This window comes from Carassius auratus, unplaced genomic scaffold (genome assembly GCF_003368295.1).
Source record: "Carassius auratus strain Wakin unplaced genomic scaffold, ASM336829v1 scaf_tig00214632, whole genome shotgun sequence".
Classification (NCBI taxonomy): domain Eukaryota; kingdom Metazoa; phylum Chordata; class Actinopteri; order Cypriniformes; family Cyprinidae; genus Carassius; species Carassius auratus.
In genome coordinates this window covers 13,157-36,580 of record NW_020527744.1, presented here as the reverse complement: position 1 = coordinate 36,580, position 23,424 = coordinate 13,157, and the positions used below count along the sequence as shown (strand labels likewise).

The 23,424-nt window shown below is 37.5% G+C and overlaps 1 protein-coding gene across 2 annotated transcripts; it reads right to left on the bottom strand.

Moving 5' to 3' along the window:
- Positions 1-395: 395 nt before the first annotated feature.
- Positions 396-22,347, bottom strand: LOC113092514 (netrin-G2-like). Of its 2 annotated transcripts, none has more exons than XM_026258135.1 (3): positions 22,090-22,347; positions 19,842-20,542; positions 396-1,063 (listed from the first exon to the last, which is right to left on the bottom strand). In XM_026258135.1, the coding sequence occupies exons 2-3, from the start codon at positions 20,061-20,063 to the stop codon at positions 416-418; spliced, it is 870 nt and encodes a 289-aa protein (XP_026113920.1). In that variant the 5' UTR covers positions 20,064-20,542; positions 22,090-22,347; the 3' UTR covers positions 396-415. The 2 variants fall into 2 exon arrangements, with proteins under 2 accessions (XP_026113920.1, XP_026113921.1); XM_026258136.1 differs by lacking the exon at positions 22,090-22,347 and adding an exon at positions 21,764-21,872.
- Between the last annotated feature and the right edge of the window lie 1,077 nt (positions 22,348-23,424).

The following is a 23,424-nucleotide window of genomic DNA, read 5'->3' as shown; positions in this document are numbered from 1 at the left end:
CACAAATTAAGATATTTTGATGCAATCCGAGAGCTCTCTGACCCTTCATAGACAACAACACAACTGTAATGATACTGTCTCCGTAATAGAGGCGTGCTGCTGCAGATGGGATGAAGAGGAGAAGACTTGTAGAATAAAGTCATCATTTTTGTTTTCTTTGTGCAAAAGAAGCATTCTTGCATCATCGTAAAATGACAATTGAAACCGTGATGTCACATGGACAGTTTTATCGATGCCCTGCTAAGTTTCTGGACCTAGGAACATAACAGTTTGTGTTGCTGTCTATAAAGGGTCAGAGCTCTCAGATTGCATCAAAAAAATCTTAACTTGTGTTCTGAAGATGGTCTTACAAGTTTTGGAACGACATGAACTAATCCTTTAACACTGGTATTTTACTTCAGTTGTTTGTGTGTTCTCACCTGGCCAGCACCTCCACGTTAGAAATGGCGTAGAAGTATTTCATCAGGTTTTCTCTCTGGACGTACGTTCCTCCGAGAGCGGGTCTGAGGAGGCGGAGCCTGAGATTGGTGAACGTGAAGAAATCTCGTAAACCCTTCATGCTCTCCATCCGCGTGTACAGGCCTTCCATGTTCAGCAGCCTCGGGCCGGCGAAGATGGCGAAGCGGGAACGCACCTCAAAGCGCACTACCTTCTCGTTCTTGGACCCGACCCAGCGTGAGTATTGCTCTGTGCAGATGACGTGCGTGACGTTGGCCGCGGTCAGATCGCGTGCTCGTCTCGGCGCAATGTTGAACGCATCCCAGCAGTCATCGGCGTAATACTGGTAGGGCTGCCACGTGCGGCCAAAATTGAGTGACTTCTCCAGCACCATGACGGTGGGACGGCCGTATTCGAAGGTGATCTGAATGTCGTCGGTGAGTTCGAGGGTTTTGTTCCAGGACAAGGTGATGTTGGCCTGAAGAGGCTCGGGATACCGCCGCCATGTGACCGTCTGCCAGTATGTGATGAGGCCGCTGCGCTCGCGGTCCTGCATCAGCTGCGGCGGGTGAGCCAGGTCAGGGTTAGACGCATCACATTCATCACTGCAGAGGTATGGATTCTCCTGCAGACAGAGAGACAGAGACACCCTTGTGAAAAAGAAACACACTTCAGCATACTGTACATGGATACTTAAGTGTTAAAAAATAGTCAAAAAAGTATTCTCTCTTTAAGTACATTTAACTCTTTCCCTGCCAGCATTTTTTTTTTAAGTTGCCAGCAACCACCAGCGATTTTTATGATTTTCACTCAAATTTGATGGCCTCCAGTATATTTTGCTGTATGAATATTTGAATTTGAAAAAAGAAATCTGAGCCTCCACCTTTAAACAAAAAAAATCTGTTTTATTCTAGCTTAATGCATTCTTTTTTTTTTTTTTTTTTTTTGTTATCAACACTTGAATATAGGTAGGTTTCGTAAAAATGTATAGTTTTGAGCAACACCTCCAAAGCTTGCACAGCCATATACCACTTCCTGGATCATTATTTTAGTCCGTAAACATTGCACTTTTCATTTATATGCTGTCTATTGCTGATGATTGCATTTATTTATATGCATCTGTTTGCATAAGAGTTCGCTCGTTTCTCCATTCTGTTCACCTGTGTTTTTGTTTGGGGGGTTTTGTACTCATTCAGAAGATGTGTATATCAGTGAAAACACAAAAAGTCGTAAAAACTCATGCTCAAGCGTTGTCTTCTAAAAGACGACATAACTCGTCAATGGTGGGGGAAAGAGTTAATTGGTTTTTAAGCGATAGTTTACCAAAAATTAAAATTCTGTCATTAATGACTACTGTCATTCCAAACCCTAAAGTCCTCCATTTATCTTGGGAAAACAAATTAATATATTTTGATGAAATCCGAGAGCTTTCTGACTCTCCATAGACAGCAATGTAACTGAAATGTTTCCAGGCCCACAAAACATGTGAAGATGTTATTATAATAGTCCATGTGACATCAGTGGTTAGACCGTAATGTTATGAAGCTACGAAAATAACTTTTGTGTGCAAAGAATTTGCTTACATGCTGACGAATGCACACGCATGTGGCTTGGTACTTTTGTGAAAGTCAATCAAATGTGTCAGTTGTGTTGCTGTCTATGGAGGGATTTCATCAAAAATATCTTCATTTGTGTTCCAAAGATGAACGAAGGCCTTATGGGTTTGGACGACATTAGGGTGAGTAATTATTGACAGAATTTTTACTTTTGGGTGAACAAACCCTTTAGTTTCATAGTGTCTGCAAGTAGAGTTTTTCTCTATTTCTTTTATTTTAAATGCACTTTTTTGAAGCTCAGCACACAGCACGCGTTCAACACAATTAAGCGCACTTCTTTTTCACAAAGACAGGAGATGTGATAGAGATAGAAACAGTGACTGATCGATTGACAAAAACAGAAGCAGGTAGTGTGATGCACAGATGCAAACAGAAACACAAAAAGAAAGGGGATATTGTGAGTGAAGACAGATTGTAAACTCACACACACACACACATCCACACATGGGCGCTTGTCAGGGTAAAACTACAGTGAAGAACTTGTGGGCTTTTATTAAAAGCAAAGACTGCAGGGATTGTTGATCTGTGAGCACAAACTCCTGCTGCGCACGCACACACACACACATCATTAAAAATCTGGGTCAATTCCATCAGCTCGCTTTATAAAATCACACAGACGATGATAATCTAACTATAGTTAGCAGAGACGACTGCGTTCAGGTATGACGGCTTTGAATCTGTCTATTCAGCATGTATTCAGGATCTGTGCCGATATATCAGATTCACACCTCGACAGACAAATAAACACTCGCCTCCTTTTGTTCTCCGTCTCACAGGAGCGGCGACATACACAAATGCTGCTTAATAAAGACATCACACACACGCCTCATAAGAGAAGCTTGTACAGCGCGGTGCATCTTGGGAAATACATCATCTGATTTATGAAGCCAGGCACACGGAGAATAAAAAATAAATTAAAGGGGAGATAAAACAAAGTGCGTGTATGTAAGAGAATGACAGAGAGAGAATAAAGAGGGGTGGTAAAGTGATAAAGCGACTTGGGCTCCACACTTCTCATCTGTATAACCTAAAACTACAGATGGACCGATAATCAGCTCCTGTTTTTGTCAATATTCACACTTTTTGTTATCAGCTAAAAATCTGTTCTCACTTCTTTAATATTTAGTTAACAGATAATTGGTACCAGTCAGAGAATAGCACACACACAATGACAGTATTCAAGAGAGTTGGGATAATTGCTCAACTTTTAACAGTCATTCATTCTCAAGTTAGAGACATGTAACTTAATTAGAAATAGTTTTTTAATGTACAACAATCTAGATCACAAAAATGTCACTGCACAATTTCAAATAATAGTTTTATATAATATATATTTATATGTATATGTGTGTTTATATATATATATATATATATATATATATGATAATTATATTTGTTATAATTCTTCGTCTTATAATTATTATTACTTCATATTTATGCAAAGTTTAATGTCAGTAAGATATTTTAAATTAATACTTGTATTCAGCAACAACACATTAAATATTAACGTACGCATTTAGTAAATATTAAATATAAAAGTAAAAACAATTATAATTAGAGTTAAAAATTCTAATATTTCAAATAAATGCTTTACTTTTAAAATAGATATTTAGCAAAGAATAATAAAAAAACTATAATTTCAACAAAGATATTAAGGAGCACAATGGTTTTCAACATCGATAATAATAGGAAATGTTTCTTGAGTGTTTAAGGAATCAACATATTAGAAAAGTTATTTTAAATTGCTATAATAAATCACAATATTCATGTTTTTACAGTATTTTTCTATCCAAAAAATGCAGCTTTTATAGCGACGTCTTTCAAAAACATTTTTAAAAATCTCATAAACCCAAACTTTGCATGCATTTAGCTATTTATCTGTTATTAAATGCGATATTATTATTATTATACCAGCAAATCAGACTGACACTGCTAATAACTTCCTGTTGAAAAATGTTTAAAGATCTGATGCAGCAGAGCTTGTAAACTCTGGGAAGTCCAGTGACCAGTTGTTCCTCGAAAGCTCTTGCTGCGTACCTCAACTTTCCTGTCCACTTTTGCTCCTAGAAGTTGTGTAACAGCCAATCAGATCATAACTGCTGATTTTTGTCAGCCTTTGCCGTTTTTTATGCAATATAAATAAGCTGGCAGTTCATCTCAGCACTCTAGCAGCTTCTACAATTCCAGTTATGTAATGTCCAAAGCGTTGGATGCACTTCTGTCAGCTACTGTATAATGCATTATGCTGATTAGTTGCCACTAAGTGTTTCAAACCAAACTCAAGCGTTTGATTCACAGACCTCGTTCAGTTCGGAAACTTCAGTGACTAGTTATTCCTCTGAATGTACATCTTAATCCTTTCAGACACATTCTACAGTACAGTAATTCTGTTCTGTCTGATGGTCTGACTCTATTAGCTCCCTCTAGAACAGGGGTTTAAAGTTACCCTCTTCCCCAAGATCACATTACCGCTCTGTTCCTACAGGTCTCTGCACTGCCACTCATTTCTGCTTAACATAATGCTGTTTCCTCAAGATGCACCGGTCTATCTCTCCTTTAATCCATTGTTTCTTCTCTCCTCTTTTCTCCGTAATGTTATTAGAGAGAAACCTCATTCTGTTGCACTCTTACAGCAGTCTGTTTCTTCAGTGCAGACAGACGCCATCATCTGACCTGAATGCAACATCTGCACACATACATGCATGTATTCAAACACAAACTCATTGTGACCCCTGATATGCTAAACTATAGTTGGATTAAAAAGGAGGATACACTGAAACCTTCAACGCCCAAATCCATTGAAACCCAACTCTCTGACACACTTAGTGGAGCATTAGCATGCTTACCGTGTGTTTTGTGCATTGTGCGATTTACAGCACTATTTGTGTGTGTGAAGTGTGTGTGGGGGTTAGCTTTTGTTTATATTGTGGGGACCAAATGTCCCCAGAATGATAGTAAAACCTGAAATCACATGCATCCTGAATAGCTAGTTCCCGGGAGGAAAATGGCTTAATTAACATGCTAAATAATGTAAAATGTAAAAACACAGAATGTTTTCTGGGAGTGTTAGCTTAAGAGTGCTGTATAAAATATCTTTAGCTCATATATAAGTAGTACTATTTTTATAAAAACAATAAAAGTCAATGATGAGTTCCCACTGCAAGTGTGTGCTTGCATGCACTTGTATTTGCATATCTATTTCATTAATTTGAGTGTGCTTTGGTGTTTGCATGCTTGCGTGGATGTACTGGTAATGCTTGTGTATGTATGTATATGCTTGTGCTGTTGTTTTTGCATGCTTGTATGTGAGTGTTTGTGTGCATGTTTTAGCATGCTCGCATATGCGCATATGAGTGCTTGTCTGCATGCGTGCATGTATATTTTATCTATATTTGTGTGTTGGTCGCCGTGATTTTGCCAAGTAAGACATGTTCCTGGATCAAAATCTTCTGATGATCCTGGATCAACATTATTGTCCAAAAATATAGACTTAACCCAATCCCTACCCCTAAACCTAACCCTACCCCTAATTTATTCCTAAAATCAGTGGGAAATGATTGCTGATTAATAAGGGTGTAGAAGCACCTAACCCTAAAACAGATATTATATATGAGATATAAGTTATATCTCAATTCTGATTGGTTGGTCCTGGATCAACAAGGATGTTGATGTGTGTCTTAGCATACATGTACCCTGCCAGTGTACATGCAATGTGGTGGCATATGTGTGTATATGTACTTGGGTGCTTGTGTGCATATATTAGCATGCTTGCAAATGTGCATACTTGTGCTTGCATGTATATTTCTTCTATATGTGTTTGCATTTTTGCATTAGTGCATGTACTGCCAATGCTTGTGTGTGTGTGTCTGTGTGTGTGTGTGTGTGTGTGTACATTAATTTGATTGCTTGCATTTTTGTTTTGCATGCCTCAGTATGTCTGTACAGTATGCTTACGTGTATATTTGTATCTGTGTACTTTTATGTAGTAATAACATGCTTGATAATGTGCATACGTGTGCTTTTATGCATGTATATTTAATCTATATGTGTCTGTTTGGGTGTTTGGATGCTTGTTTGGATTGGGTGTTGGATGTTTGCATGCTTGTTTCCCCATGCCTCTATTGTTTTGGGTTATTTGGGTGCTTGTGTGCATGTATTTGAATGATAGCAAATATGCATACGTGTGATTGCATGCATAGATGTGTGCTGGCATGTGCACGTGTATCTATGCATGAATGCATGTTTGTGTTTCTGTTGTCAAGACACTTTTAAGGGACAGAGTCTCTTTTTTAAGAGAATGTTATAACACAGAATCAGCTCTTCTCACCAATGAATTTTTCAAGTGTTTGACTGTGTCTTTTCCATGACCTTGGTCCAATAATGCATGTGGCAAAGATGCAAAACTAGCATGCCTATGCTTTCCCGAGAATCCCATCCTCCTGCCCCATATAAACGCACACACATACACGGCCAACTGTTCCGGCAGGTGGCCTACATCACTAAGCTCCTAGAGCAATTATCCACGCTGGAATCCCGTCTCTGCGACAACAATCAGCATGGAGCTAGATCCCTGTCACAGCGTCCATATAGCAGCCTATTAAACCAACCAACTGGGACATTACACCACCGTTAAATAGGAACTTTACCTAGTGCCATCCGCATCCCATGCAATCAGTTAAAGAACAACATCAGTATCACAGGCTCCAGACTGTGACCAAATTACCTCACGTTATGCTATGGAAGCTCTCTTTTATTTATTTTTTAAAGTATTTGCTAAACGTTCTGTAATTTCTTAGTCGTTATAAAATACAGCATGTGGTGTATGCCGTGCCTAATCTTCTTTGTTTTTGTTAATAAATGTTTTGTAAGCTACTTTGTCAATTTCATCTGACTGTTTCATTGTTATTGTTCTTTTTAATTAAAAATAACAAAAAATCCATTGTTTTTAGTCTTAAAAAGTGAAATATGTATAGATGTAAGCAAATCAGCCAATTATCTTTTCTTGTAAAACGTGATAACAACATTGTCCAAAATTGAAAGCTAAAGCCTACGAAGTCCGCCTTGTAACACAGCAAAAGAGGAGAAAAAAGGAGGAAAAAGACCAGGTTGAATGTTAACCATTTTGTTTCCATATAACTGTAAACTATGATAAAAGTTCATCAGCATGCTTTGATTAATCCCATGAGCTGTAATGTTGTAGCAAAAAAATACAATACAAATTTGCTCATGCTACCAATTGAGAAAGTTAGTCACAAAAGAGCGACCAGTGGGAAGAATGAGTCTCGAGCCCTGTCAGTATCGTAAAATGAGTTAATCTATCTCTCTCTTTGTCATCTCTGTGGATGTATATACCTTTAGATCCTCTTCCTGTAAGTGTGTGTGTGTGTGTGTGTGTGAGTGAGAGAGTTATAGTGGTCTTTAAGAAACTGAGAACACAATGTGAGCTCTATTCGGTTTACGAGAACATCACTAAGAATACACTCTAAGGAATACACTAGGAAGTGTACGTCTGTTCCAAAGCTTGGTCTGTTCTCACTGACTTTAGTCAACATAGGCAGCTTCCTTCTAAGACAGCATCCTGACTGAATTGGATCATAGCGGCCCCAGATGGAAGCTGCAGACCTTTTTTTTTTTTTTTTTTTTGCATTTTCAGTGCTTTTTGGAGATAAAATGTGTTAAATGGAGCTGACTGTACTGCAGTCTTATTGATGGCTGAAAGCATAATCAAAATATTTATTAAACAAATATGAAAGGGGTGCAGGATGTGAACTAATAAGGCAGCTAATAAGGAATCTTAGAATGTCTAATTATTGCTTACTATTTAGAACAAGCTGCAAGCTGTGAGCACAAATATGATTTCTTAAACTGTTGCCACGTTAGGCAGCTAACTAGGATTTGTAATTAAGTTTAAATGTGAAGTATGTATTTTTTTTATGTTTAAACAATATGCTGTGTGTGTGTGTATGAAAGTATAAGCAGTAAATATTTGGATTTTTGTATTTAATTTAAAATGAAGAAATGAAGAAGCAATCAGAACTGCTAACAGCGGCGCTCACCTGGTGTTTCGGTACAGGTGTGTGTCATAATTAAGTGTAAATATAGCCAAAGAAAAAGTAGCTGCAACCACAGTTCATGACAAAATCCAAAACCTAAAAAGGCTGTTCTTTAATAAAGGTTCTGGCACACTGGAAAGCGCTTGCAAACACATTTGTCTTTTTCAAAATGAATAAACTGAGGTCAAAGCTTTGGAAACTTTCTTTATAAGTTTTTCAGGTAAGTGTTCTGGGTATTGAGATGAACAGTACTGGTAATCTCATACAACCTAGCATGTAATCAGTCTTTTTTTTAACATATATGTATAGATATTATGATATTCAGGGATGACAGGATGAATAGTGATATTGCTGTATTTCTAATATTATGCAAAGAAAGCTATGGATCATACATTTAGCTATGAATGAAAATGGTTATTTTAGATGTTGTTTTGAACCGTGTTGTACATAAGGCAGAGATTTTTACCATGGTTAAGAGGTTTTAGACACTTCATTGTGTTGCATCTACAGTAACTACACATGGTAGAGTCACTGTACAGTGGAAATAATTTGGTGTAGAAACTACTGAATTTCACAAATACATTTTGAAGTAAAAAGATTGAAATTATATTTTCTTCTCAATTTTTGTTTTATTTTGTTTATTTTACAGTGTAGTGCCCCTTCAGCAGTATTTTTCTTAAACTGTGTTCATTTAAAACAATGACTACAGAAGTGGTTTATGGAAAATATATTGCATAGAAAACATTTCCATATTTTCTGTATCAAGTATTCCAGGAAAGCATTTAATAATGATCTCCTATATTCTAGATCTCCAGAACTCTTCAAAGTGTTTTCTCTGCTTTCTTGTTTCGTTTGTAGCATGAAACTTTATAGCTGAGCGTTGACATCTGTGAGATCAGGCCGAGACACGCAGAACAACAGATTCATCCTATTAAACTAGTACTCTAGGCACCAGCTGTCTATTGTCTTTCTCTGTCCATCTCAAGCTCATCTTCGTTCCCTTTGTTTCTGTTCATATCAGCGTGCTCTCTTTCTGCAGTATGTATACTGTGCACAGTAAGCATATTTTCTCTGTGCAATATAATACCCAAATGACTACTTTTACCAAATTGAACAGAACAATACAACAGTAGATGCAGTGCACTCAACTTGACCTTCAATTTCCAGGGATTTAGTACATTATTTAAACGGGAGAAAATAGTTGGTAACTGCATCTTAAAAAAAAGAAGAAAAAAACACACTTGCCTTTAAAGGTCCCGTTTTCCGTGCTTTTTTGAAGCTTTGATTGTGTTTACAGTTGGATAATATAACATGTGTTCATGTTTCGCGTGTAAAAAAAACACTGTATTTTTCACACAATTCACTTATCTGTATAGCGCTGTTTTCACTGTCACAAACAAAGATGATTGGACTCAGAGATGAAAATAACAGCGTTTCGACGACATGGTGACAAACACAAACGCAGCTCTTCCTCTTCTCCGTCTGAGCGCAACAAAACCACGCCCCCTTTTTTGTGTATTCCTGTGGGCGGAGGTTAGTCAAAAAACTGTTTTAGTGACGTCATTACTGCAGGAACTAGAGGGCTGTAGTCCAAACGGGTCGTTTTTTTGTAGTCAAATTCTGTTAAAGCAAATATCTCGCTTGGCATTGAACTTTGAGCTTTAGAATTTTACAGATATTATTTATACTCTAACAACAACATTACACACTAACTAAAGTTTAAAACATGGAATCACGAAGAAGGGGACCTTTTAAAAAAAAGTACTTATAATGGAAATGATATAACATATATGCTTAAATGTGAAACACTAAACTGCATGTTATTTACAATTAAATGACAATATACATATTTTTAATATATTAATATACATATTAATAGTGCATTTTTACTTACTTATGGAGGACTGAAGAACACCTTTAAATGTAATTTCAGAATTACTTCTATTGTCCTTTGTAATATCAGATAATAGTTATAATCAAATACTTTGCATGTTAGTCAGCACCTAAGTAAATGTACTTCTTTAAAGCAATACAAAAAATTCTTTAGAAATATGTATTTAAAATGTACTTTAAATATGTATTTTTAATTTTAAAAACTAAAAAATTAAAAATTAAAAAATTTTAATTTTTAAAACGCATTCAACATTATAGCAAAGTGCATTTTTTTAAAGTGTAAAACAGAAACAAGCTCTCTTTAAGCACACTTAATTAATATTATATTACCTGCAAGTACAGTTTTTATTTATGAATTGACGACAAGTACAAATTGAATGCAACTAAAAGCGTGTTACTGTTTGAAATGGGATATTTCCTACTGTTTTACTTTCTATTTTTATAAAGTAGGCAGTATACAGGATGTTCGGTAAAATAATGTTAGTATTCTATTCTGGCATTGTTTTCTATCTTCTGTCATATCTCTTCTCCCTTCTTCCTGTTTCCTCCCCCTCTTTCTTCTTCACTTCCCGCTTCTCTTTCACTCTCATTTCTATTTTTAGCACTGGCTCATTTGTGCCTTTAAATCAGAGAGCACTGTTGTGTAGCATGAGGGTTTTTTACTTTCATACACACGTGTTCACACAGCGACACGTCTTACTGTTTCATGTGCACTGTGGCTGTGTGCTTTAAGAGAGGTGTGCACATGAACAACACATGCTTTTTGGGTGTGTGAGTTTGCTCCGATGAACTAAGCTGTGATTCCCCCATCATTAGGGAACTCTGTCTTTATCTCTCTCGCTTTTTCTTTCCAGACAACACGAGCAAGTAAGAAACAGGGTCACAAAAATCTGCCAGTGGTGGGTAAACTAAGAAAATCAATTAGCGATAAATATTACTATATTTTGCATTATTGTTATTACAAATACATATTTTTACCTACACTCTTAAAAAACATGTTTTTCAAAAGAGAGTGTATTCACATTGATTTCACAAGAATTTCTTACGAGAACCATTCATTTTTTCTTAGCATGAAGAACATTTTAAAGGGGGGGTGAAATGCTCGTTTTCACTCAATATCCTGTTATTCTTGAGTACCTATAGAGTAGTACTGCATCCTTCATAACTCCAAAAAGTCTATAGTTTTATTATATTTATAAGAGAAAGATAGTCTGTACCGATTTTTCCCGGAAAAACACGAGCGCCTAGAGGCGTGACGTGTGGGCGGAGCTAAAGAATCACGAGCGCCAGTAGGCTTTTGAGTTGAGAGCATGTGGAAGCTGTGAAACAGATCCAGAGGCTGAAATTTAACAAGAGCAGCATTAGCAAAGGCGGTATGCTATGTGGTATGTACTGAAACTGTATATATTTGCTTAGCGGTTTTGGAAAATGACTAAGTTCCACTTTATGTCGTCTTTTTTTTTTTTTTTTTTTTAAGCTGTACATGTGGAAAGTGCAGTTTGATGACAACATCGCATGTTGTTTACTTGATGTGCTTACGCGCTGATAGCTAAGTTAACAACACAGAGATATTTGAAGCAGTTTTACTCACCGCATGCAGTTCCAACACACCTTTTTAGTTGGGACTGCATTATCCTTAAGAAATAAACGATGTGCAATCCGAAATGCAGGGAACAAACAAAAACACTTGCACAACTCCGTTGATGCTCTGTAAAAATAAACTCCATCCACTGGTCCCTTAATGCTGTTTCTCTTTTGGTAATCTGTGCAGGGTTGTCTTGCCCTGGCAACCAAAAACACACTTCTTTTGTGACTTTTCGCGACGCTCTCGCTCTGATCAGTGAAGTCTGTTGTGCTCTCAGTGCTCTGCTATACGGGAGCGCGCGCTCTTCCGGCAGAAGTGCTTCAGGACCCATATAAGGAAATTCCGCTCCATCTAACGTCACACAGAGCCATACTCGAAAAAAACTTTCCGAAACATGTGACAAACCGGAAGAGGTTTTTTTGGAACAGAAATACTCCTTCAAACGTACAACTTAATTTTTGAAACTTTGTCCATGTTTAGCACAGGAATCCAACTCTTTAACAGTGTAAAAAACTCAGTATGCATGAAATAGCATTTCACCCCCCCTTTAATAATTTTAAGAACCGTTTACCACTATAAAGGAACCTTTTGTACAACAACTGAACAGTGAACATTTGCTGAAAATGTATTCCCCCTTAAGCCATCCAAGATGTAGATGAGTTTATTTCTTTAGCTTCACATCACTTGTTTAGTAATGGATCCTCTGCAGTGAATGGGTGCCGTCAGAATGAGAGTCCAAACAGCTGATAAAAACAACATAATGCACAAGTAATCCACACCATTCCAGTCCATCAGCTAATGTCTCAATGTCTCAAAAAGTTTTCTCAATCTAGAGAGAAATAAATAAATCAAGCGCCGTTTACAAACTTTCCTAAATTGTTCTAAACAAATATGTGGGCGGACTTTGACGTAAGAGGTCAAAAGAAGATGGACATTTTCACTAAAGGAAATGTTATTATGACTTATGAATTAATAATTTAGCCAGAAGCAATGGTTTAAAGTTTGTTTCTCACAAACATGCAGCGTTTTGGTTCACAAGATGTTATCTGATGGACTGGAGTGGATTATTGTGATGTTTTTATCAGCTGTTTGGACTCTCGTTCTGACGGCACCCATTCACCACAGAGCATCCATTAGTGAGCAAGTGATGGAATGCTACATTTCTCCAAATGCAATGAAAAAGAAGACTCATCTACATCTTGGATGGCCTGAGGGGGAGTACATTTTCAGCAAATTTTACCTTTTTTTTTTTTTTTTTTTTTTTTACCAATTATACATTTAATGGAAACATATAATCAATGAAGAAGATTTATTTTCAAGAGTGTATTACAGAGGAGTTTTCCTTGCATTATATTGACAAACGGTGCAGGTCATTGTCTCATTTGCAGCATCATATACTCTACAAAACATGCCGGATGAGCATCCCTCTCACATAAACGTGAACAGACATGTTCCACATTTTAATCCTGGTGGCTTAATGTGAGAAAATTTGCACATACAGTATGTGTCACATAGCATTAAAATGTTTTCCACTGGTAAATGTAATACTTTGGTAAGTGTTTAGAGCCTTGACAGATGTTAACATGCATTATGTTGCAGTTTTAGTTACCAGCCAACTGAGGAGTAGGTCATTTTTACTCACATATGCAGCTCAGTGAGAGTTAATTTTGGACCCTGGGCAGAAACATGCACAAACTGGGACAGGCACACACACACACACACACACACACAGGCAAACAGAGCAATGGACACAAAACACACAGTAACACACACAGACTAGAAAAAGAGCAGCTGCTGTGAGATGCGAGAGATTATTAAATACCACATCATGAAATAACATTGTTTAACTCATTTTGCTTCTGTAATGTGACATGTTTCCAAGTGAAATAGGATATAATGTGGAAAACACTTATTCATTGGGAATTGACTTGATGGCGTTTAGTAGGTCATTATTTGTGTGAGTATGTTTGTGTGTGTGTATGTATATATAACCTGTGTGTGTGTTATTTCATATATAAATACATATAAATATCTGAATGTATGTATGCATGTATTTATTATTTAACATTTTAAGTATATTATTTACATTAGATTTTTGTACAGATTGCTGCTGTTTAGGAATAATACTCTTCTTGTAGACTTCCTCCTTGTGGGTGTGTGGGCCTGGTTTCTGAACACAGAATAAGGGTCATTAATGTGTAAATGTGGACAGTCATGTGTTGATTTGTTCATCTAGCTGAAGTCAGAACTTTGTGGAAGTTAAAAACAAGACCATTTTCTATTTTAGTTTTTATAGACGCTCTATTTGGAATGGCGATGAAGTTTTGAGCGCTGAAACTTACTTTATGTTTTTCAAAGATGCTGCAATTTTGTAATGCTCTCAGTAATTTTAACCTGGCTGTCGGTTAACAGTACTCGGTTTCCACCCCACTTTTCTCTGTCATCTGCCTTAGTCGTTTTCTTGGAAGGAGAGATACTAGGGAGGATCCCGTCTGTTGTAAAAAGTGCTGACTGTGCCAGGCTGTCCAAACACGTCATGTCTAGAATGGAAAAGGAAAACGTCCGGGCACGCTGTGGATGTCTGCTTGCAGGACCATTAAGGGCCCCATCAATATTAAAGAGCTTGGGATGACCTGAGGAACATTCCAGAGGCCAGTCCATTAGCTTTGTGTATGTGTGTTAGCTTTTTCAGTCTTGGTTTAAATAACAATCAGTATTTTAGAGTATCTTTGCATGCAACAATATTCAAACAAATCCATCTAGGAGGATTTAAAGGGATAGTTCCAAAAAAAAAAAGACAATTCAGCAAAAAGGTAATGATTTGCTTAGGATAAACCACAAAAGCAGATCATTTGCATAATGTTAACACTGTTTTTGTTTGTGCATTGAAAAAACTGAAAGGCAGAATTGAGATTTTTATTTTCTGAAGGGGGGGGGGTAGTTAGATAGAATATTATGACATGTAAAGTTACTTTGATTCTTACCTAAACCAAGACAAATACATTCCCACAGTTGCACAAACAGAATTTAAAAGTATAATTCACCCAAAATCACAATTCTGACATCTTTTACTCGCTCATATGCTACTGCAAATTCACATGATTGGAATATGGCACTCAAATTGTATGCATGATTACCTTTTTTGGTGTTTCTTGCTTATTTTTTAAGCTTGGCAGAATTTGTACACATTTACTTTCACTACATGGAAAAGAACAATGTGAACATTCTGCAAATCATCTGCTTTTGTGTTTATTGCAAGTAAATTATGGCAGAATTGTGGCATGCAAAGTTACTCTGAAAATTCAGATTCTTACTTAAACCAGAAATAAATAATACAAACATTTTCTCAAATATGATTAAAGGAAAAGTTCACCTAAAAATGTTTTGCAAAATGTTATTTTCCATAGTCATACATATAATCAGAATGCCATTTGTCATGTCAAGTCTAAGTAAATCATGAAAGAATTGTGATTTTCGGGTGAACCATCCCTTTAAGTTGTGCTTGTATAAATGTGTGTGAGAGAGTGAGAGCGAGTGAGAGAAAATGGGTCTCCCTTAGCCTTACATTAAACAGATCGTTAACTGTTAAGTGTGTGAGAGCTGTGTCCATTTACGGCTCCCTTATGAGACTAATAACCGTATGTGTTTTTTCCTGCATCAGTCCCATCAGCAGCTTCATCATAGTGAAAAGGCACAATCATAGTGAACAAAGTTTATGTGTGTTTGTGCACGACATTGCAGTGTCTGGATAATTTAATCAGGGTTGTATTACCTCTTTTCCCCTGACACTAGTATTTATTTACGCCCTTTATCTCTTCAGCCTGCACACCCTTTTGCTTGTTTTTTCCTTCTGCAAAGTCAAGCATCACTGTTACTGTTGCTCTTACTGGATTTGAAGCATTACGCTCAAGTATTAAACAGGTGACAAAATAACACAGACTTACTTTGGACCCAAGCCATATCTATATTTACACATAAAAATTATTTTAATATCATTAAAACACTGCTTTAATTATTTTATGTTTAATTAAATTTAACAAATAAATCATCCTTTCTAATCACCCTACTACTTGCCCGCTTGATCCTATTCCATCTCATCTCCTTCAAGCCATGTCTCCTGCAGTTGTACCTGCACTCACTCACATCATCAATACATTCCCTCATCATTTAGACAGGCACGTCCTGTCTAACTCCACTACTTAAGAAACTCAAACTCAACCTCAACCCATCTCTTTTAGAGAACTACAGACCAGTTTCCCTTCTTCCTTTCATTGCAAAAACACTTGAACAAGTCTCTACATTTCTCACACACAACAACCTCCTTGACAGCAACTAATCTGGCTTCAAAAGTGGACATTCAACTGAGACGGCCTTGCTCTCAGTTGTTGAAGCTCTAAGACTGGCAAGAGCAGAAAATCCCAATCTTCATTACTTATCCTGCTTGATCTGTCCGCTGTTTTTGACACAGTTAACCACCAGATCCTCCTATCAACCCTACTGGTAAAAGGCATCTCAGGAACCACACTTCAATGGTTTGAGTCTTACCTATCAGATAGGTCCTTCAAAGTATCTTGGAGAGGTGAGGTGTCCAAGTCACAACATCTAACTACTGGGGTGCCTCAGGGCTCAGTTCTTGGACCACTTCTCTTCTCTGTCTACATGGCATCATTAGGTTCTGTCATTCAGAAACATGGCTTTTCATACCACTGCTATGCTGATGACACTCAACTATACCTCTCATTCCATCCTGATGATCCTATTGGAGCTATTCGCATCTCAGCTTGTCTAACAGACATTTCTTCCTGGAGTATGGACAATCACCTTCAACTCAACGTTTCATCACAATTTCAATATCAAGGTAGGCACATCAACCATAACTCCTTCAAAAACTATTCTTTAAAAAAAAATCCAACTACCTTTCTAATCTTTTTGTATTCTATTTTATTTTAATTTATTATGCAATTGTATGTGTGTGTGTGTGTGTGTGTGTGTAAAGATCTCTAACACTAGCTTACTCTATTTTTTTATTCTATTTGTTTTCTTTTTTATTTATTATATTATTTAAAATCCCATGCTACGTGTACTGTTAACCTGTAACTGAGACTTGTTATAGCACTTATATATCATTGCTCTTTTTGTTGTTTTTGATTGCTTCCACTGTCCTCATCTGTGGATAAAAGCGTCTGCTAAATGACTAAATTTAAATGTAAATCATTGATTAAAAAAAAAACATAAAAGAATTCTATTAATTTAATTGTAATTTTGTTGCATTTTTTATGTCTACTATTTGAACTGGTAGATTTAATTCTTTATTATTCTTTAGTTGTTACATCAATTTAAATTAAAGGGGGGGTGAAATGCTATTTCATGCATACTGAGTTTTTTATACTGTTAAAGAGTTGGATTCCCATGCTAAACATGGAAAAAGTTTCAAAAATTAAGTTGTACGTTTGAAGGAGTATTTTTGTTCCCGTAGAGCAGAGTACTGAGAGCAGAGACATTCACTGATCAGAGCGAGAGCGTCGCAAAATGTCACAAAAGAAGTGTGTTTTTGGTTGCGAGGGCGAGACAACCCTGCACAGATTACCAAAAAAAAAACATTAAGGGACCAGTGGACGGAGTTCATTTTTACAGAGTATCGACGGAGTTGTGCAAGTGTTTTTGTTTGTTCCCTGCATTTCGAAGATGCTTGTTTTACAAACAAGGCCCAGTTTGACGCCGGATTTGCACATCGTTTATTTCTTAAGGATAATGCAGTCCCAACGAAAAAGGGTCACAATCGTGTGTTGGAACCACAGGCGGAACCACAGGCGGTGAGTAATACTGCTTAAAATATCTCTGTGTTATTAACTTAGCTATCGGCGCGTAAGCCCATCAAGTAAACCTTGTACACCTTTAAAGAAAAAAAAAGACGACATAAAGTGAAACTTAGTCATTTTCCAAAACCGCTAAGCAAATATATACAGTTTCAATACATACCACATAGAGATGTCCTGCTGTAGTCGTTGCTGCTGCTGCTCTTGTTCAGTTTCAGCCTCTGGATCTGATTCTGGATCATAAATAAACGGCTGAATCTGACTGTTAGCCATGGTTTGTTTTGGATGATGGTTTTTTTCCTCACGGTAATGTCACAATTTCCAAACGCTGTCAACGCAAAAGTCTACTCGCGCTCGTGATTCTTTAGCTCCGCCCACACGGCACGCCTCCAGACGCTCGTGTTTTTCCGAAAAAAATCGGCACAGACTATTTTTCTCTTATAAATATAATAAAACTAAAGACTTTTTGAAGATATGAAGGATACAGTACTACTCTATAGGTACTCAAGATTAACAGGAGATGAGCATTTCACAACCCCTTTTAATGTTAATAGGAATTCATTCTATTTCAAGTTGTTTTTTGTTTTAGTTAACTAAGATAACCCTTCACCAGACACAAAGAAACAACCTAGCGACATCCTTAGCAACCATCCACAACATCCTTTCACATTTACAGCCGCACAACATTTGCACAGGCAAGCACCAATCACACTCTCTTTTAGTAACAGAACTCATTGACTGATGGAATACCTTTTGATTCTGTATGTTATCCTCACAAATCTCACTTAATAAAACCCATAGTGCACTGCGTGACCTCTTTGTCCTTGAGAATAACCTGCTGACCCTTGCTATAAGTGAAGTGAAATTCGACATCCTCCCGGTCCTCTGTTCCTGTGAGCCTGACTCTGCCAACAAACCCACATGGGTAAAAACAACACCTCGGCCTTCTGCTTTCTACGCCTGCTGACCTCAGCTGCATTTTTCTGCAGTGGTCGGTGACCTGCACGGCACATCCTGCTCAAATTAACGCTGCTTCAAGACCTCCGCCCCCATTATGGGCTAAATTTGGCACCGTTCAACAAGTCCTGCTTAGTTTACACCAGCCAATGGCTAGTGGTCAAAAAATGAATCGAGGAACAATCTGGAAGCATCTGCCTGAGGTCTGTCCCATTCAGGTACTAATTGACACTTTGTAAATTCTATAAAGTTAGTATAATTCGATAGTCAAGCAATTTTGAGCAATAATCATTATACTGTATTAGTTTATTTTATAAAACAGATGCAAGATGCAGACTCAATGCATAAGTTAATGAAATGAACAAATAATCTTAAAGGAATAGTTCACTGGACGAAGCAATATTATGGATCATGGACTCATATTTTAACTAGAAGCAACGGTTTTGAGTTAAAAACATCTTGATGATAGATTTGTTTCTTACAAACATGCCGCTTTTGGCTTTTCCAAGATGTTAACTGCAGTGGTGTGGATTACTTGTGGATTATAGTGATGTTTTTATCATCTGTTTTGACTCATTCTGATGGCACCCATTCACTGCAGAGGATCCATAATGAAATGCTACATTTTCCAAATATCTTCTCGTGAACAAACAAACACATCTACATCTTGGATGACCTGTGGGTGAGTAAACTGTCAGCAAATTTTCATTTTTGGTGATTGAAACTATTCCTTTAATATGATGAGCTCCCACTTACCAGCTTATAGACAAATGAGTTACAGCTACTGGGAAATGTTACATCACTTAATTGTATTTGTCTAGCTAATGAGCAGAAAAGAAGGATGCAGGAAGAAACATATTACTGTCAAGCCTGCTGACCATGTGACACATCTTTAAACTTCTGGTTGTGGGAAACAGAAATTAGCATGCTGTATATTTTTATCACACCCTACTTCCCTATTTCTCATATTGACTGTCCTGAATAGTATTCAAGATTGGAATTAATATGGCCTCGATCATACAGTAGCATGTCGATAAAAGCTGGCCGAAGTTGCCCGGATGGATGTACTATTCGATTTTATGTTTTTGGGGTTAATATTGATTTTAACACTAATATATTTTACAGAGTCTGTGTTTTGATTTCTCAGAACACCAACTTTCATATGTTTGGGTTGGTGTTTTTTTTTTATGTTTTTAAGTCTCTTCTGCTCACCAAGGCTGAATGTATTTGATCAAAAATACAGTAAAAGCTGTAATATTATGAAATATTATTACAATTCCAAATAACTTTTTTATATTTGAATATATTTAAAAAAAAATTTTTTTTTTCTGTGATTCAAAGCTGAATTTTCAACATCATTACTCCAGTCTTCAGCATCACATGATCATTCAGAAATCATACTAATATGCTGATTTTCTGCTCAACAAACATTTTTATTATTATCAATGTTGAAAAAAGTAGTTATTTCTTCTACACGACTCACCAGAGTGCAGAATCTCTCAGGTGGGTTCCCGCAGGTGACGCCTGGCGGCTCGACGAGGATGCGCATGTATTCCTTCATGGCCTGGGCTTTGGGTTGGCACGCGTAATGCTCCCACACAGCGCCTTCGTCCGTGCTCACGAGAGACTTGCACAAGTCATACTGCCCTCTTGCATTTGCCAGCACATGCACCAGCAGGTAGAGGAGTCCCACGTGTGCACGCATGGCAGGCGTGTGAGTAAAAGGGGATTTCTGAGGGTCCGGAGAAACGGGAAAGGGACCACCGTGGGTTCAGAGGTGGGAAGTGTTAACATGGAATAGCAGCGCCGGTGGTCAGGTTAAAACATCCCATAACTTCGCCACAGTCATTACTCCAAAAGGAAAAGGTCATAAATACATAAAAAGAAAATGTGCATAAAAGTGTTTTGTTGTTATGAGGTTGACGGCAATTCTTTTAATGCAAGTTTATTTTTTTGTGTATTGACTTCTGTCTTATTACTTTGTGTCTGGACACTGTCCTGATTTGTTGGGTCAAAGGTACTGATTCTTCTACTTGGACCTACATCCATAGCAGCTCCTGGACTGCGTCACTGCAGAGCATATTCATTTCCCGAAGGTCACATGAAGTGGGTTTACTCTTTTCCAAGCTCAGAAATGTCTGCTTGGTTGCATCCTTCACTCTTTAGCAGCTGCTGTCCATGGTCCTGAAAGCAAACACCACACATTTCAGTGTTTAACTTGATGTCAGCCTGTTTTTTTCTAGCGCTGCTTTCTGCTGATGGTCTAATTAGCCAAACCCCCCCTAAACAGACGTTGGATGTCATCCTGTGAACAACCACCAGTCCGGACAGATGGTTGATCTCGCATACAACAGGAGTCTGGAGTGAGGAACATGCATGGTACATGCACACACACACTTCACAGACAGAAATTATATAAGACAGGACTTCAAATAAGAGAAGCAAAGGGGATGTGCGACATATCTCATGCACATATTACCATGCAGAGATTGTATGTTAAATATTGCATGGTATAGTTTCCTGAATGAACCACATTTAATTTCCATTGGGAAATGGGAGGAGTGAGGAATGGTCTCACGTGTGCAGATACGCGCATAACGTACATCCATTTCTAAGGTTGCAAATGCAATGCATGCCTGTAAAAATCAGGTAAAAGTAACCATGTGCAAAAATAGACTGACTCAATCCGTCTACATAACAACATTTTTAAATCAGATCAGGTATTTTTAGATCAGAAAATATATTTGTATGTCATTTTACAGTAGCCTAAACAAAGCATATTTTCAAGTCTTTACTGAATACACTTCTACTGTAAGATCTTTTAATGTTTTGCAAATAAAATGTGTGAACTGTCTTCAGTAGCCTATAATTTATTGGGAAATGGGTGTTTAAAGAATTCCCTGCACAATGCATAACATTTAGGTTTCATTTAAAAAGTTTTTGTTATCTTCCATAAACATTTAATGTTGAGTGGACATTAGTGCTTTAGATGTATCTTACTGTATTTCTTCGGCTTTGAGAGGCCAGTTATGACGAATTTTAAATTATTTAGTAGTTAGCAGGTTGGTAAATGTAACATTATATGAGTTAATGCAGTATCAAACTATAATATTGTTATATCGTCAACATGGCAACATCAACTATCAGTTTTAACGTCAAATTTAACTAAATTTACTAGTTTACTTAACGTCTAAATAGCATTCCCGATATGATTAACTGTTTAACACCAATCTGGTAATGTCGAAGGTTAATAGAGAATATAAAAGTAATTAAAATGGTTTAATATTACATTTTCGTTCTGCCTGACGTAAAAACGTACAAGTTCCACTCGCTGACATAACGTCATACTCCTCCGTACTGTACTGTAAAACATCTGAAACAAGCATCGATGCTCTTCAAACACACCCTGAAGGTAATCCAACATCCGTACTCTCACAAAAACCGTGGATAAAGTTGAAAACTGTGGTAGTTTAGCGTCAGAAAACAGTTTGAAATCGGTCTTCTCTCTGCAGAGCGAACGGAAACGCACGGGGTGTGTCGCACGCGCGTCCCGCCACTGAAGATGAGGAACTGCGATAAAACAACACTCTCGCGTTTAACGGTAAGAGGGCTGATTTCGCCTTTGAACTCGAGCAGAAACTACTTTTTGGCGTTTCCAACATGAATCAAAAGTGAGACGCCTTGACAGGCTCGTTTCATCCGGGTCGCTGAAGTAGTTGAGAAGGACTCACCGCACGCTCGACTTGGGTCCGTGTGGAAACGGCATCGCCTCCCGCAGCGAGGATGCGGTTCTTCCGTGTTTGTTTTTTATCTTTATATCTCTCTTTTTAATGCACACTCCGTCGGTTTGTCAGGGGAGGACGGTGCCCTACTTCTCCAGGAGATGCTGGGTGCAGGGTGCGTGTGTATGTGTGAAGTATCCAAAAGTGAGAATATGGACTTGTAGTGCGCGTGCTGTCTACTTTACTGGATCAGATTTGCCCTGTATGTTCAAGGGCAGAAAGCTTCATGGCAAATCTCCCTCCCCTCTCTCTCCCTCTCCCTCCCTCTCTCTCTAATCCATTTAACCATCACTCTCAATCACTATCTGCAGGTTTGAGTCAGGCTGGCCCAGCTTCTTGCTCTTGGCGGGATGTAACTGAAGCATCCCACTCTTGAAGCACTTGGGAATCCACATTTTCATGCTCTCCAGACCTCCCTGATCGGGGAAGCCTCTGTCGTGTGGCTTTCTTCCTCTTTTATTGAATGGGTTCTCTCAGTTTCCTCGGACTTTCATTCAGAAATGCTGATAGAGCAACTCTCAGCAATATTTGCTGTTCAGTGCTCAGGGTTGTTAGGTAATAGCAATAACTTCAGACCAAAAAAAGTACTGATCACTTTTACAGTCTGAGAGTTTGAATTAACATTTTCAGTTCTGTTCCACGAAAAGTACACTTTTGAATGCAATGACATTAGAAAGATGCCTAAAAAAATATTATAATCAATTTCAAAGTTAAATTAAAGTTGAAACTTTATTTTTTTAAATGATAAACTGTATGTATTCTGTTGCATAGAAAAAACTGACAGGTTGGGTTTGTTTGTTAGTTTATGTCATATACTACACCTGTGGTCTTCTCCCTGTGCGGACTGACTAAAAACCACCAAATCAACAAGCAAAAACAATGACATAGTCGAAGTTAGTGCAGCATTTGAGACACACATACAGACACTTTGATGTTTTTTATGCCAAAAATGTGTGCCCCTATGTGGCTTAAGTGTCCAAATAATATTTTGGGACCACTGTGTGTCCTAATATGTGAATATATTACGACAGAATTTCCATTAGGGCCAACAGGTCAGTCGTCTAGTATACTAGAGTTAATGCAAAGACTTAAATTAATGGTTAAAGGAGAATGGGACAGTTCATCTTCAACCCTTCATAGAAGACACAAGGCCAGACTGACTCAAACCCACAGACAGTGATGTTTATTCATTTATTTCTATGATATTCAGTTAAAAAATGCATGAAGATTCTCATTTATGCACAAGGATGTTTGTTTTTCTCATTATTCCCATTATTCTCAGTG

Excerpts from the sequence above, each read along its gene's own strand:
- LOC113092514 (XM_026258135.1), bottom strand. The coding sequence starts at position 20,063 with ATGCGTGCACACGTGGGACTCCTCTACCTGCTGGTGCATGTGCTGGCA. Across the intron at positions 1,064-19,841 it reads CTGAGAGATTCTGCACTCTG|GAGAATCCATACCTCTGCAG; the intron begins GTGAGTCGTGTA and ends CTCTGTCTGCAG.